This window comes from Macaca nemestrina, chromosome 9 (genome assembly GCF_043159975.1).
Source record: "Macaca nemestrina isolate mMacNem1 chromosome 9, mMacNem.hap1, whole genome shotgun sequence".
Taxonomy (NCBI): Eukaryota; Metazoa; Chordata; class Mammalia; order Primates; family Cercopithecidae; genus Macaca; species Macaca nemestrina.
This window is the reverse complement of record NC_092133.1, coordinates 56672964-56688992: the sequence shown is the minus strand read 5'-3', so window position 1 is coordinate 56688992 and position 16029 is coordinate 56672964. Positions and strand designations below refer to the sequence as shown.

The window sequence follows — 16029 nt, the reverse complement described above, 5'->3', positions numbered from 1 at the left end:
TGCTAAGGACATTTTGATGACATAGTTTTGACACCAGATAGCAATTCTGATGTCATCTTAATAATAAGCCATTTACTATTTAGCTTAAAAACAACCAAGTAATTGGTCCAGCATATGGACCTCTTAACCGTAATTCCCAATCTTCCTCTCACCTACCTCTGAAATTCTGGTGAAAAGTGGAGGTAGAGAGAGGTGATCATAATTAGGATGAGATCGGCTAAGGTTAAGGAAAGGGATGGTTTAAGATAATAAGAACCATCATCTTTTAAACAATGACACACAATCATACATATTTTGGGGGTACAATGTGATGGTTCCATACATGTGTAAATTGTGTAAAGATCAAATTAGGAAAGCTAACATATCATCACCTTAAACATCACTTCTTTATGATAAGAACATTTAAAAAACCTCTCTGTAAGCTATATTGAAATATATAATACATTGTTCTTAGCTCTAATCATCATACTATGCAATAAACCACCAGAACTTATTCCTCCTATCTAACTATAGCTTTATACCATTGGCCAGTCTCTCACTATCCCCCTTCCCTCTTTTCTTCGCTATCCCTGGTAACCACTATTCTACTCTCTACTTCTATGAGAGTAACTTTTTTAGATTCTACATCTGAGTGAGACCTCACAGTATTTTTCTTTCTGTGCCTGGCTTGTTTCACTTCAGGTAATGTTCTCCAGGTTCATCCACATTGCTGCAAATGACAAGGTTTCACTTTTTTAATGGCTGAATAGTATTCCATTGTGCATGTGTACCACAGTTTATCCATTTATCTGCTGATGGATACTTAGGCTGATTCCATATCTTGACTATTGTGAATAGTGCTGCAATGAGCTAGGAGTGCAGATAGCTCTTCGACATACTGAATTTATATCCTTTGGATATATACCCAGTAGTGGGATTGTTGGATCACATGGTAGTCTTATTTTTAATTTTTTAGGAACTTCCATATTGTTCCTTCCTTAATGGCTGTACTAATTTAGAGTCCTACCAGCACTCTTTTCTCCACATTTTCACTAACACTTGTTTCTTTTGCTATTCTGATAGTAGCCCTTCTGACTGGAGTGAGGTAATAAGATCAAACAAAAAAGCTTCTGCACAGCGAGGGAAAAAGTAAACAGACAAAAAGACAACCTACAGAATGGGAAAATATATTTGCAAACTATACACCTGAAAAGGGGCTCATATCCAAAATATAGAAAGAATCAATATATTTATATTTTATATAATATATTGTATAAAAAATGTTTTTTAGGAATCTGAGGCTAACATGAAAAAAGGCTGTGGCTTGTCCAGAGCCACAGAGTGACCTTGAGGCAGTACATCTGCCTCAAGTCCCACTGGGCCTTGGTGACCTTGGCCTCTTCAGCCCTTTGCTCAGCTCTGGCACATATTAGAGGCATAATGAATATTGGTCAAACTGGATTGGGAATGTGTACAAATCTAATTATATGGGGGCATCACTGAGTTTCAGACAAAAAGAGAGGAAGGAAGGAAAATTCAGGAAACAACTGGAACTTCAGTAGAAATGCCTCAGAAAGATGTACTGCCTCAGATGGATGTACTGCCTCAAGGTCACTTGGTGGTTCTGGACAAGCTGCAGCCTTTTCTTTATTATTATTATTATTATTATTATTATTATTATTATTATTATACTTTAAGTTCTGGGATACATGTGCAGAACATGAAGGTTTGTTACATAAGTATACACGTGCCATGGTGGTTTGCTGCACCTATCAACCCGTCATCTACATTAGGTATTTCTCCTAATGCTGTCCCTTCCCTAGCCCCCCAACTCCTGACAGACCCCAGTGTGTGATGTTCCCCTCCCTGTGTCCATGTGTTCTCATTGTTGAACTCCCACTTATGAGTGAGAACATGCTGTGTTTGGTTTTCTGTTCCTGTGTTAGTTTGCTGAGAATGATGGTTTCCAGCTTCATCCATGTCCCTGCAAAGGACATGAGCTCATCCTTTTTTTGTGGCCGCATAGTATTCCATAGTGTATATGTGCCACATTTTCTTTATCCACTCTATCATTGATAGGCATTTGGGTTGGTTCCAAGTCTTTGCTATTGTGAATAGTAAGCTGCAGTCTTTTCTCATGTTGGCTTCCAATTCCTAAAATATATTCCAACAACTCAACAGCACAAAAGCAAATAACCTGATTAAAAAATGGGCAAAATGGCTGGGCACTGTGGCTCACGCCTGTAATCCCAGCACTTAGGGAGGCCGAGGCGGGTGGATCACAAGGTCAGGAGTTCAAGACCAGCCTGGCCAAGATGATGAAACCCCATCTCTGCTAAAAACAAAAAACAAAACAAAACAAAATGAAAATTAGCCAGGCATGTTGGCAGGCACCTGTAATCCCAGCTACTCAGGAGGCTGAGGCAGGAGAATCACTTGAACCCGGGTGGCAAAGCTTGCAGTGAGCTGAGATCGCGCCACTGCACTCCAGCCTGGGTGACAAAGCGAGACTCTGTCTAAAAAAAAAAAAAAAAAAAAAAAAAGAGGACCAAATACCTGGATAGGCAGTTTTCAAAAGCAGACATACATAGAAATGTCAAACAGATGTGTGTAAAGATGCTTGGTACCCCTAATCATCAGATACATGCACATTATGAATGACCTTTATATTTTGGTGGTGTGTGAGAAGTGGCCTGCTGAGCTTTCTATGTCAATACTGTCTCTCACACCACATCAAATTGTAAAATTGGGCTTCAGTTTTTAGATAGAATAACACTTTCCGTGTAGGACAATGTCCAGCATGACACAAAACTCTCTAACTCCGCTACTTGTCAGTTCTTTAATTCAGATGGTATTTATAATGCACCTCGCCTGTACCAGGCCCTGGGCTGGCACCTGAGATATACATATCAGTTGATATAAGCTTTGTGCCAGGAGCTTACAGGCTATGCATGTTTATTAAGTCTCAGAATATTGTACTGAACCAGAATATTGCTAGCATTTTCAAAGATGGTAAAAGTTTGCCTGGACCTAGATGTGACCATCTTTGCCTACTCTGTCTTCTCCTTTATAGGCAGAGAAAGCAAGCTTGTAGTTCATTTCTTTCATAATTTTTCCCACCCTTCAAGCCTGAAAAATGCCTGGACAGCGGTGCTATGCCAGATTCCCTCCTTAGGTGTTCTTTTCAGTTATTTGGGGACATTTTCAGTTTCTGAGTGAGCATATCTTCAGTTTGTAAGTCAAAGTCAGTATAAAAGTTGGGTTTGTTTTAGTGAAAAAGAAATTTTATATACTATGTTACAAGAATTAAATAATAAAGAATACCTGTATACTGAGGTTAATTATTTGGAGAGATTTCTTAATAACTTTGGAGGATTTTGTATAATCCCAGAGGATAAATAAATTTTCATACAGAATCATATAACGATTAATTATCTCAAGCTAACTTTAATTTACATGGAAAATTCTGATTTTAAAATTCTTTTGTAGAGGAAGTTAGAAAAAGGCAAAATTGGAATATGTTTATAATAGCAGTGGTAGGTTTGAGTTAGCTAAATACGGTATACCAAAGAAACCATGGTGTTTATATGCTGGCTGTCATCTGAATAGGAATTTATAGAAACTTATTTAGATATCACCTGTGGCTCTCCAATCACTTATTCATTTCTCACTTTGATTTAGAATAGAGGCTGTGTGTCCTTTTGTCCTCTGTTTCTTAGACCTAAAAATAAATCCATCCTCATTGATTATCTTGATAGACTGAGCATAGTCATGAAAATAAAATTTACAAAATAGGAAATAAGTAATGAAAGTTAGTAGCAAATGTGAAGAATGTGAAGAAATATAAAGAGTGTTCTATCGCCAAAGAAATGCAAATTAAAACATAGCATAATATTGGGATATAGAGAGTTGGGAAGCTGCTATATTGGATGGATATTTGATAATAAAGAACTCCAGTGGAGCTGTATCTGTCCAATTTGGTAAGTATGACAAAAGATTGTTGCTAACTTATGTTGATGAGGTTATAAGCAAACACACATCCTTATACCTCATTGAGGAATGTTTAGATTGATAATGAATGGTAAACTCCAGAGGAAATGTCATTTTCACTGCTGATTCTTATAGGATTTTCTGAATCATTTTACCATGTCTTAAATGTATGAATCATATTTGTGTGTCAAAACCATCAATATTACAAATAATTAAAGGATAATTATAAAAGGATTGACATTGTCCTGCAGTCCCTCACTTTAAGAGGAATATGTGTTCTCAGTTATTTGGTTGGAGAAACCTGGGTCAAGGACCATGACAAATCCAGAAGACTGTATGACAATCAGTATAAACTTATTTTAAAATTAAGGATGTTACCTCAACTTTATAATTATGACTTCCAACTAATGTGAGGGTTAATAATGACATGATGAAAATATCATGGGCTAGAACCTGGTCCTGGTTTTCATGTCAGTATCATTTTTGATCGTGGCGCTGAGGCAATATTTTGATGTCACAGGTGAGGGTACAAGTAAGGCAGGAGCATCTTAGAACAGCTTGCATAATCTTCATTCCACAAACTCCCCACTTCAATAGCTCATTCCTCTTTCATTGTACTTTCTCCTATTCTCCTTTTTTATTTTATTTTATTTTTTGTGTGTGTGTGACTAGAAAAATCTTTTTTATTCTTTTTTTTTCTTTTTTCTTAAATTGAGACAGAGTCTCACTCTGTCGCTAGGCTAGAGAGCAGTGGCACAATCTCAGCTCACTGCAACCTCCGCCTCCCAGGTTCAAGCGATTCTCCTGCCTCAGCCTCCAGAGTAGCTGGGACTACAGGTGCGTGCCACCATGCCCAGCAAATTTTTGTATTTTTAGTAGAGACGGGGTTTCACCATGTTGGCCAAGATGGTCTCGATCTCTTGACTTTGTGATCCGCCCACCTCAGTCTCCCAAAGTGCTGGGATTACAGGCATGAGCACCCGGCCAGAAAAATCTTTTAAGCTCATTTTTTTTCTCCTGTTCCTTGAATAAATTATTTCAGACATCTATGCCAACAATTATTAAGCAAAACCAAATAAAAGGTAGGAGATATCCAGACATACTCATCATTATATCGTGTTGGTCTTAGGCAAGGTACCATCAAGGTTAGGATAAAGTTTTAAGATACTAGGAAATATCATTTAAGTTAAAATTTTAAGAAATCTAATTCCTTTTCTAATCCCTTTTATTTTAGGAGATGAACAAATAAGGGTCTTGATAGTTCTATGTTGTTGGAATATGGAGAGTTGGGAAGCTGCTATGTTGGATGGATATTTGATAATAAAGAACTCCAGTGGAGCTGTATCTGTCCATCTTTCGTATGACTTTTCCACAGCAATAAAAGAAAGCCAAGCAGAAATACTGACCCCATTTCACCATGGACTCAAATATAAGCAGCCGTAGTTCTTAGTCATTTTAATATGAGCATTGTTGGAGATTACCTTTTACAAAGCAAGGTTTTGTATCATCATGGTTCTTTTAAAATCATTTAGGATCTTTATTATTATGAAGTAAAACACATGGATTTAGGGAAGATCAAAGGAATGGCTCATCGGTTCCTCATCTCACAAAAGAATGTACATCTGCCATGTAAATATCACTGGGCCTCTAGAGAAAATTGTTAGCCTAGTGAAAGAAAATTACACTGCTCAAAAAACCATACCAATGAAAATGCAAAGGTTCAAGGAAGTAAATAAACAAAAAGCAAACCATGCATTTACCAGCTATGTCTCCTTGAACATTCTGTCTCTCCCTACTTTACTAATGTACTTTTATTATATCATTGTATTTTAATGGTGATATGGCTGAATAACCAGGAAAGAAAGAAAACTTGGAACAAAACTGGAAAATCCTGTTATGGACCTGGTTGAAGGGTTCAATGCATTGTCAAAAATGAATCTAGTGTATCAAAACCATACTGTCACAAATAATGTTGCTTACAGTTAAACTAGGTTTACAAAATTCTATCTTAATTTACAAATGATCATTAGATATGGCAAAAATCATTGTAGATATTTGAGGATGGGTTGAAAATTGCAACTCAATTCACAATCTCATTTCTGCTTCACCTTACGCCCCATACCTACCTGAATTTCCAGTTGCTGTAAGAAGGTGGACCAATGTCACTGTGACCATTTTTCATGAAGACTCAAAGAAGACTAGAAGCCTAATATGTAAAGCAGGTTTCTTCAGATGCTTTCATCACATTAAAAATACGAAGACATTTTATAAAACATAATGACTTTTATACATACATGTGTTAGTCTGTTTTCATGCTGCTGATAAAGACACACCTGAGACTGGGTAATTTATAAAGAAAAAGAAGTTTAATGGACTCACAGTTCCACATGGCTGGGGAGGCCTCGCAATCATGGTTGAAGGAGAAAGGCACATCTTACATGGTGGCAAATAAGAGAGAGTAACAGAACTTTTGCAGGGAAACTCCCTTTATAAAACCATCAGATCTCATGAGACTTACTCACTATCATAAAAAAAAGCACGGGAAAGACTTGCCCCTATGATTCATTACTTCCCACCCATCCCCCCCACAACAGGTGGGAATTGTGGGAGCTACTAAGATTCAAGGTGAGATTTGAGTGGGGAGACAGCCAAACCATATCAGTACAATTATACTCTGATGCTTTAGTATTTGTAAATCTTTTCTATGGCCTAGAAGTTTAGTGCCCCAGGAACATCATTTGAGATAGTAGACAAGCAGGAGAATGAAAGAATACTGGTGGTAGTGGTGGAACTAACTTCAAGACCATCCTTAGCCTAAGGCAATGCCAGCTCTATGGGAAGAATGGCCACCTAGTTCCTCTCACTCTCTTTATCCTGTTCCCTTCTCTGATGGCATTTGCACTAAGTAGTGCAAAGTAAATACCAAAACCCCACAGTGAAGTTTTCATGAAATGCACCTGATGGAGCTTAGTTATTATTTTTTTTCAAATTGAAGGTAAATGCATAACTATTAAGGACAAATTCGTTTACTATTGAATATCATCTCACATTTCACTGCTAATTTGGCATTCTCTGGGAGATACTGGTGGAGTGCAAAGAAAGCTCTTCAGAGCAGTTGGTAGAATTGTTTCTGGTCCCAGCTATGCTGTGCACTGGCTAGGTGACTCAGGGAAACCCTTGCCACAAGTGGAGGAAGAGGGCACAGCATCTTAGTGTTTCACTCGGCTCTAAAGATTCCTTTGTTTTCAGAAAAACAGCTTATTTGACTGTGGATTTGTCTTTCACTTTTACAAGTATTTTAAACATCGAGGAATGGTATCAAAGGAATGCTGTTAGTAAGATTTAGTAACTATTTTAGCTTGCCAACTAGCAGTGTAAATTACAGTAAGTGCCTGACGTCCTAACCTTAAAAATAAAATTAGCCTATTCATATAGGCATTTCTGCTGAACTTCAATGGAAGGTTGTTGCTTCATTTTGTTTTACCTTTAATATGACATACCTTCATGTCAGTCAAACAATCATATTCAGTGTTAGTGTTTTCAAGTGAATTTTATGCAGAAGATAGCTTAAAAAATGTGCTTCCTAATAACCCCAACTCTGTTATTTCTCCTATGGCAAGTTACTTTATGTTTTAAAAATAGATCTGTTCTACGAGACTTCAGTTGGCCCTGGTTGGTGTCCTCTTATGCGAGTTATTTAATTTAAAAATAGAACAGTCTCAGATCTGTATCAACTAGTTTATGATGACTTCTATCAGGAGTGAACTCTAAGTAGGCAGTGAATTCTGTGGAGTAAAGTGTGGGAACATTGTAATCCAGTCGTGTTTTCCTCTTTGGTGAACTAATAGAGCTTTGCATCCAAATTGATATTTTTCGTGTATTCAGCTTATGTTTTTTCTTAGGTTAAATTTAACTTCCCCAAGAGCTGAGGGAATTTTATAATTTAGGTTGAAAAGAGATTACCGCTGCAAACTAGTTAACATTTAACATTTTTGAAACAAGTAATCACCCCTAGACTGTTTTTAGGTCAATCAAATTACTCTTTTACACAGAGCAATTTTAATTTAAAATGCACTGGTACACCTTTGGGCATATTAAAACAATCATTATTTCTTTGAATGCATATTTCTAGAGTAGAGATGTAGAGAAACATCATTAAATAATAATACTTTTTCTATTAAAGGTAAGTTGTTTTAATTTTCAACCTTGAAATGAAATTTGTCCTATTTTATAAAGTGAAAATATGTTTTTACATTGTTAGAAATTAAATTACCATTGATTTTGTCATGATTTAAGGCCTTAACTCTAACATAGTAGCTCTTTTTGCCTTACATAGTTTCAGAGATGTAATTATTTGTTTCTTTTAAAAAGTCTGGAACTTATCAAGTTACAGAAAATGGACATAAAACATGTTATATGCCACATAGTTTTATTATTAAATTATAACTTTAAATGATACATTTTGCTATCTAAATAATTTGACATATTTTAAACATATTTTTCAAAATTGGATTTTCTGTCAGACCTAATTAAACAACGTGACATCTTGAAATATTATTCAAAGTTACGAGTTCCTCATCAGGAAGAATAATTCCTTCTTAAAATGATCTTTTGTAGAATTTTGCCACATAATCCAGTCTTTAAAGGTGCTGTTTTTTTCCCATCCAACCAGCAGAGAGCACTTTAGCTTGTAATATGAACCTTACATATACAAATGAATACAGCCAAGATCATGCTTTATCAAAGAAATGGGCAAACAACTACATTAAGTCACAGGTTGATTCATTTCCTGCCAGTTCATGTTTATTCGATCAATTTCCTAAATTTTGCATTAATTTAAACACACGTTTATAGTTTACAAATAATTTTATGATGACATTTTCTTCAAACATGTTCTTGTGCTATGCCCTTGGCCAGACATATCATGTTAATTGTATTTTGTATATTTTATAATCCCAATTAACTTGTAAATTTTTATGTAAATGAACTAAATTTAATCTCAATTTTTGTACCCCTTCAGTTGTTTTTGTTTGTTTTCTGTTTTTAAAGAAAGAGACCCATGCTCTTCTGAGAGTCAGTAAATAGTTGTTGACAAAGGCATTTTTTGGGAGGTAAATCCTACTGCCTGGAATCTGCTATAGACAAATTATTTTAGGTGGATGTACTATCTCAGTTGCTTGCCTAGTGAAGAATATCAAGATTTAGGTCGGAAAGTCGAAATTGAATCCATCTGCTTAGACTCTTCAGCTTATGAAGAATTTGTATAAAGCACCTTCCTCATCCTCATCCCTCAAAAGACACACAGCTAATAAACAAGGTTCACCTGATTGAAGTCAATGAGCGGTAGAAGCAGTAAAGGTATTGCCTGCCCCCCAGATTTCCCTATGTTTTTTGAAGATGAGCAAGGGTTGAATCACTGAAGAACTTGAAAGATTTATTTTGCCATCTTGAGATGTTCTACCTTTTATATTGCATGACAAGAGGAATGTTACCGAATAGTGGCAGAAAATGGAAACTGTGGTTAAATAGCAGTTCAGTATCTGAGCAGAAATATGGAACATGGGGATTAGATGCCTAACACCATTCAGAATTCTGGCCATCCCAGACTTACTGAGATGTATATTATTATAATTAATGCGCACATCTCAAATAGAAAGTAGCTCAAATAGCTGCCCTATGGTTGGTAAAATCCACGTGGCTCTCTGAGCATGTCACTTGAATCCCTATGCTTGGCCTGCTCAGCCCTGGGTAAAGCATCTAAGCATCCCTCTAAATCATGTTTTTCTCCGGGACTGGTGTTTCAGGTGTAGGAGAAGGAATCTTGGTTGAATATGGACACAAACCTACTTTACATGATAGGCAAAAAATGGTGACGATTTCAGCCTAAAGAGATCTGTTCTTTTGGTTTAATATTTTAGCATTATGTCCTCAAACCATTTTTAAGTCCCCCCAACACATACCACTGAAAAATTAGCCCTCTGCTACTTGTTTTTTCCTGTATGGCTGTGTTTTACATTCATTTGAATCCCATTTCTCCTGACAAAAAAGTTAATATTCATTTGAATGCCATGTCTCCTGAATAAAAATGTTAGTGTGTAGAACTAATATGATTTATTCCTGGCTCCCAGCCCCTAGGAATGGACCTGAACCCGCTCTCCCCTTCTTTCTCCCTTTCCACTTGTTACCCCACTCCCACCCTCTACCCGTGTCAGTTATCTGCTCAAAGTGCTCTGTTTTCATCTTAGTGGTTGTCTGTGGTGGCTCCTAGAACCTTATTTTTTCCTGAATCAGAATGTATCTGGCATGCTTCTAAAGATGCTTAAATGACAGCTCATAATAGTAATTTGGCTGTGTTTAAATGGATGGAAGGCGTGGTGAGGGGGTTTCCACCCAGGTGTGAAATATCCCAGATACTCAGAAAATATCCAGATTCCTGGGGATCAGGATGGCGTGCAGTGGGAAGTGTGGGCACAGTGTGTGGCCAGGGCAGCTGGGGAGTGTGTAATGTGATCTGAGACGCACTGCCCTAAACACAGTCAAGAAGCACAGAATGTTTCTGCCACAGAGACAGCAGCTTTGCTCTTAGTATTTCCTGAATATTCTGGAGGGTTTCTTGTTGGTTGGTTGGTTGGCTAGTATATTCATGGAAGAAAACCAATGATTAAATATGAATCATGGCAAATTGGGTATGGGGCTTTCCGTCATTAACCCTGCATTAGAAATCCTTGGGTGAAGATTGGCATCTTTTTGCATGTCACATTAAAAAAAAAAGTAATCACGGAGAAAATCTAGCCTGTGATGTGGCTTCTCCAGTAGTGGTAGGTCTCTTTTATTGTTTGAATCATTGAGTGTTTTTTTACAAACCAAGTAACCTGATCTTTTATCACTCTCCCGACTGCCTCCTCCGGTATGCCCTGATGCATTCAACACATGTGTTAGTATGAGAGGCTAGCAGCACGGAGAGCAATTTACATTCAGCTTCCCAGCCTGCTTGAAGCAGCAAATCAGCCCCTGGGAAGGCTTCGGAGACTTGTCAGCAGTCTGTAGCTTATTTCTGTGTGTGTGAGGGTGTGTGTGTGTGTGTGTGTGTGTGTGTCTCTCTCTCTCTCACCATTTCCAGGCTCAAATCACTGTGGAGGAACAAGCAACAAAGTCTTGTCAGGATCTTATCTCAGGGTAACGATTAGTTAAAAATGAAAGGCTAAAATATTGATTTTCTTTAGAAGAATAATTGACTGTTTGATGCAGAGAACACCCAGTTTCTTCCTGAGGAAAGCTGAACAGGGCTACATTAGCAGTCCGTGTCTCTCTGACAGCAGCAGGGGCTGGGTTTAAGCAGCGGCTGCTTTGCCTGGGGAGCACCCGTAAATGGACTTTGGTCTCAATGCTTTGACTCTTTGTCGTGGTTTTGGATGTTGGAATACCGGCGGTGATCTGTCTTTTATAAACACACCTGATTTAAAGGAAAGATGAGTGAAGAACCAAAGGAGAAAAATGCAAAACCTGCTCATAGGAAAAGGAAAGGAAAAAAGGTAAGAAATGAATAAGCAACATGTTCTCTTCATTGTTCTCTGGCTCTGGGGAGGAAGTGATCTTTAGGCTGAATTTTTAAGAGATTGGCTTTAGATTTTTAAGAAGCTGCTAGAATCTGAATGCTTTTGTTTTTCCAGTCTATTAATGGGTGTGTTCTGTCTTGGAGGAAAATCATCACAACTCGGATACATTGCTAAAATATTTAAACAGTTAAATAGAGTCATTTAGATTTCACTGAAGTGGTGTGTTTTTCATAGTGATATTCAGGATTATTAAGTAAACACATGTCCTAATTATGTGGGTGGGTATGTTTTTTTCTCCTTTAAATTTTACAGAATGCTCGTTAATCAACAGGGTATAATTACTAATGAATATTATTATGGTATAGATGTTTAGCTTGAACATACATTTTAGGGAAACTTAGAGAAACCTGTACTTATACTTTAAAATTACAGGATGGAGGTGAACTCCATTTTAATTATTGATCACTTTATGGCTGACAGATCTCAGGTTTGCATTCTACCCTGCAGTTGTACAGCCAGATGCCCAGTTTGTCTATTATAATCCATAAAATTAATTTTGTTTTCCATGTAAATTGAGGAATCATCAATATATTAATAGATGATTATGGTAAACCTGTAGATTCATTTTGGTTTTCTTGAATGTGTATATCCTCAAAGGTGCTCCTAACTTTTTAATACATTTTGCAATGGGGAAAAAAGATGATTCCCTAGATCTGTCATTTGGTTTTAATCCATTGTGGTTTATAAATTGTCTTGGTTTTAGGGTGTGCCACCAATGGAAAAGACAGTTGTGCATCTGTAACAAAGAAAAACAAGTATCTAAAATAGGATTATAGCTCATAGATATTTAAGGAGAATGTGTGCTGTATTTAAAAATCTATAGTCAAAATCTTCAGATATAATATTTTAATTACTAGGACTCATGTATAATTTTACCTCTTTAAAATGCTTCCTTGGCCCAATGTAATGTATGCTCAGACAGTGGACACATACAGAATGGTGGCTATAGTAGAGAAGATAAATATTTCAGCTCCTCGTAGAATATATCAGGCATTTAAAAAATGTTCATAGTCTGTTTATTATTAATTGAAAGATTTATAATTAATCAATTAATTATAAATTAATTTTATAATTCGAATATGATTAATTCGAATATGATGTTCTTAAGGGACCTACTACCTGCAGACTGTTCTGAGGTCACGTCTATGTACATGCCAACATTCTAGGGCAGTGGTTCAACGTCTTCCAGATAGTGAATCTGTGCAGACTGGTTTTAAATCAGCCTTGACTTCTTGTACATTGCCTTGGCAGGGGTTGATGATGTTGCAAAGGTGTTAGTCTGATTTCCCAAGGGAGCAGGTCTCAGCTGCACAGCACAAATGATTTGTTTAATGCCTAGCATAGTGGCGCTGGTCTCAAAAAAAAAAAAAAATGTCAGGTTTGCTCATGTTTATGAGATATGGCTTTAAGTGTCTTGACAGACTCCACCATGATTCTGAACACGGAGTGTCATAGAGAGCCGAGACAGACACATGAACCACGACAGTGCAATCCAGATTAGAGTGAGCAGTGGCTGGATTCATTGTAAATCATTGAGCTTTTATGTGGAATCCTTTAACATAGGCTTTTTTTCCCTCCTCTCTCTACCTTGAAATTTTCCCAGCTGTGTTCCATGTCTCCTCATATGAGGTTATCCTGCTCAGAGCTCAGTATGAAGTCAATTGCTTTGAGCCCTTCTTCCTTCATTCCACACTCTCCCAACTGATACTAGGGCACTCTTAATGAAAACTTTGATCATCATCCACTGCCTAGTACCTTCTAAACTCCTGACTGCCTGCTCAGTGAATACCAAATTCCTGACCATAGGGCCTGAAGCTCTCCACAGTCTAACTTGTACCCACATTTCAGGTTTTTTCCCCTCATCATACTTCATTCACATCTAACTCTATCCAGACCAGGGTTTTTACCAGTCCCTGAATTAAATCATTCTTCTGATGCTTGTTCTTTGTCCATTGAGAACGCATTTCTGTGCCAGCCCACTGGGTGACATCCTATCCATCTTTGAAGGTCAAACCCAGATCTTGCCCTCTTCTTGAAATCTCTTGATTCACTCTAGTTGGAAGTTAGTCTTCTGGATGAACACAGCACCTTATACTCTCTGGACACTTAACACATTCTGCTTCTTTTTCAAGCTATCAGATAGCTGCTTTATTCTCTTGACCACATTGAACCTTCTGATATTTTCCTCCAGAAGCACTCAGCATGCTTCCTTGTATGCAGTTGACACTAAATAAATGTCCCATTGAATTATCTCTACCAGCTTACTGACCAGAGTTTACTAAGAATTTTCAGTGCTAGAGCAGATATCTTTCAAAGGAGTAGGCCTTTTCTCCCCATATTTTCTGGAAAAGGGATACAATATTTTGTTCCTGAAAAATATGTATACATATTTATATATCTTTTTATTCTGAAGCAAATATTCCAGAAGTTTTCTGGGTGCTCCAGATGACCTATACTGAAGCAGGGGAGGGTGTGGTCAAATAAAAGCATTTCAGGTGGGAAATATACGCAACCTGCCAAACTCTGTGGGAACAAGCTCCCCAAGCATTCAAAATACTTCCTAGTGACATATGGGATTATTTTAATACAACATTTAGTGTGACATCATTTTCTGTAAAAGAATCTATCTTAAAATGGCCTTTAAAATTATGTGTTGGTGTTGAGTGTTTTCAGAAAAACAGATCACATGCTTAGGTTATTTGGGTATAAAGTCTCTCTTGAGACATTTCATATTGAGTTATCAAGATAAATGTGATGGAATCATATTATTCCTCTGTTAGCATATAATATTTTTGTATTTTGATCAGGAATATAATGATTCAAGTTGGTGTTAGGAAATGCTTTTTCTAATAATTTCTGTATTTTGTTCTGGAATGTGAAGAGGATATCTATGTATATCCATATTCTGTAGCTGTTTATCTCTCTTTATGCTAGTTATGAAAGAAGGATTTGCTTGAAGAGACCTGGGTGCTCTTCTAGTCTTGCTTGTAACTTGATATCTTGTCTTGAATAGATTAATTAAACTCTCTTTTTCTACAAAATGGGGATCATGTGCCTGAGGTAGCTGCCAGGATACTAGGAAAGTAAAATAGAAATAATCAATAAGACCATATTTTTAAAAGAGTTTTTAAAACGATAACACCTAACCTCGAAGTGGTCATCATAGTGGAATTTCAACTTGATGTAGAGTAACTGATCCTACAGAAGAGATAACACAGGAGAACATATTGCCCCCTCTGATATTATACTGCAGAAGTGCTTATTTTAACTAGCCACCAAGGATAAAATGTAGGAAGTGACACTTAAAGATTTTATTTCTTTAGCATCTGTATTAGCTTGGGCTACCATTAAAGAAATACAATAGACTAGGTGGCTTAAACAACACAAATTTATTTTCTCACAGTTCTGGAGAATGAAAGACCGAGATTAGGATGTTAGCATGGTTAGGTCCTGGTGGGGACACCCTTCCCAGCTTGCTGATGACCATCTTCTTGCTATGTGCTCACATGGCCTTTCCTCAGTGTGTATCTGTGGAAGGAGAGGCATCTTTTCCTCTTCTTTTACGGCCACCAATCCTATCATATTAGGACCTCATCCTTATTACCTTATTTAACCTTAACTATCTCCTAAAATCCCTGTCTACACATACAGTCACATTGGGGGTTAGAATTTTAACGTATGAATTTGGGGGGTTGAGGGGAGACACAATTTTATCCATAGCAGCATCCAAAGAAGGGTGTATTATCCAGGTTCACAACTTAGGTGTTCTTAATGAATCATGTGATGTTGATTGAAATTATATTAATTCAATTCACTTAGCAGATGCTATGTAGGGGACAGCCTTCAATTACTGACTAGAGCCAGCTACAGGCATACCTCAGAGATATGGTAGGCTTGATTCCAGACCACCGCAGTAAAGTGGATATCACAACTAAGCAAGTCATGCACATTTTTTGGTTTCTCAGTGCATGTAAAACTTATGTTTGCCCTATGCTATAGTCTATTAAGTATAGTCTATTAAGTATGTATTTTTTTATGTCTAAAAAGGCAATGCACATACCTGAACCTTCTGCGAGTCTTAATCTTTTTGCTTGTGGAAGTTCTTTTTTTGATGTCGATGGCTGTTGATGGGTGGTGGTTGCCAAAGGTTGGGGTGGCTATGGCAATTCCTTAAAATAAGACAACAGTGAAATTTGCCACATTGACAGGCCGGGCGCGGTGGCTCAAGCCTGTAATCCCAGCACTTTGGGAGGCCGAGACGGGCGGATCACGAGGTCAGGAGATCGAGACCATCCTGGCTAACACGGTGAAACCCCGTCTCTACTAAAAAATACAAAAAACTAGCCGGGCGAGGTGGCGGGTGCCTGTAGTCCCAGCTACTCGGGAGGCTGAGGCAGGAGAATGGTCTAAACCCGGGAGGCGGAGCTTGCAGTGAGCTGAGATC

At 37.5% G+C, this 16029-nt stretch overlaps 1 protein-coding gene across 4 annotated transcripts in view; it reads left to right on the top strand.

Annotated features, from left to right (window-relative positions):
• LOC105466182 (ankyrin 3) overlaps positions 1–16029 on the top strand; it is a 703092-nt gene that overhangs the window by 145294 nt on the left and 541769 nt on the right. The window contains exon 1 of one of the 4 annotated variants that reach the window (XM_071069576.1): positions 10869–11501. The exons of 2 other annotated variants lie outside the window; for them this stretch is intronic. In XM_071069576.1, the coding sequence (XP_070925677.1) occupies positions 11439–11501 (63 nt within the window). In that variant the 5' untranslated portion in view covers positions 10869–11438. Of the gene's footprint in view, positions 1–10868; positions 11502–16029 lie in introns of those variants that run through there. One more of the 4 variants, XM_011715203.3, reaches the window with a different exon arrangement.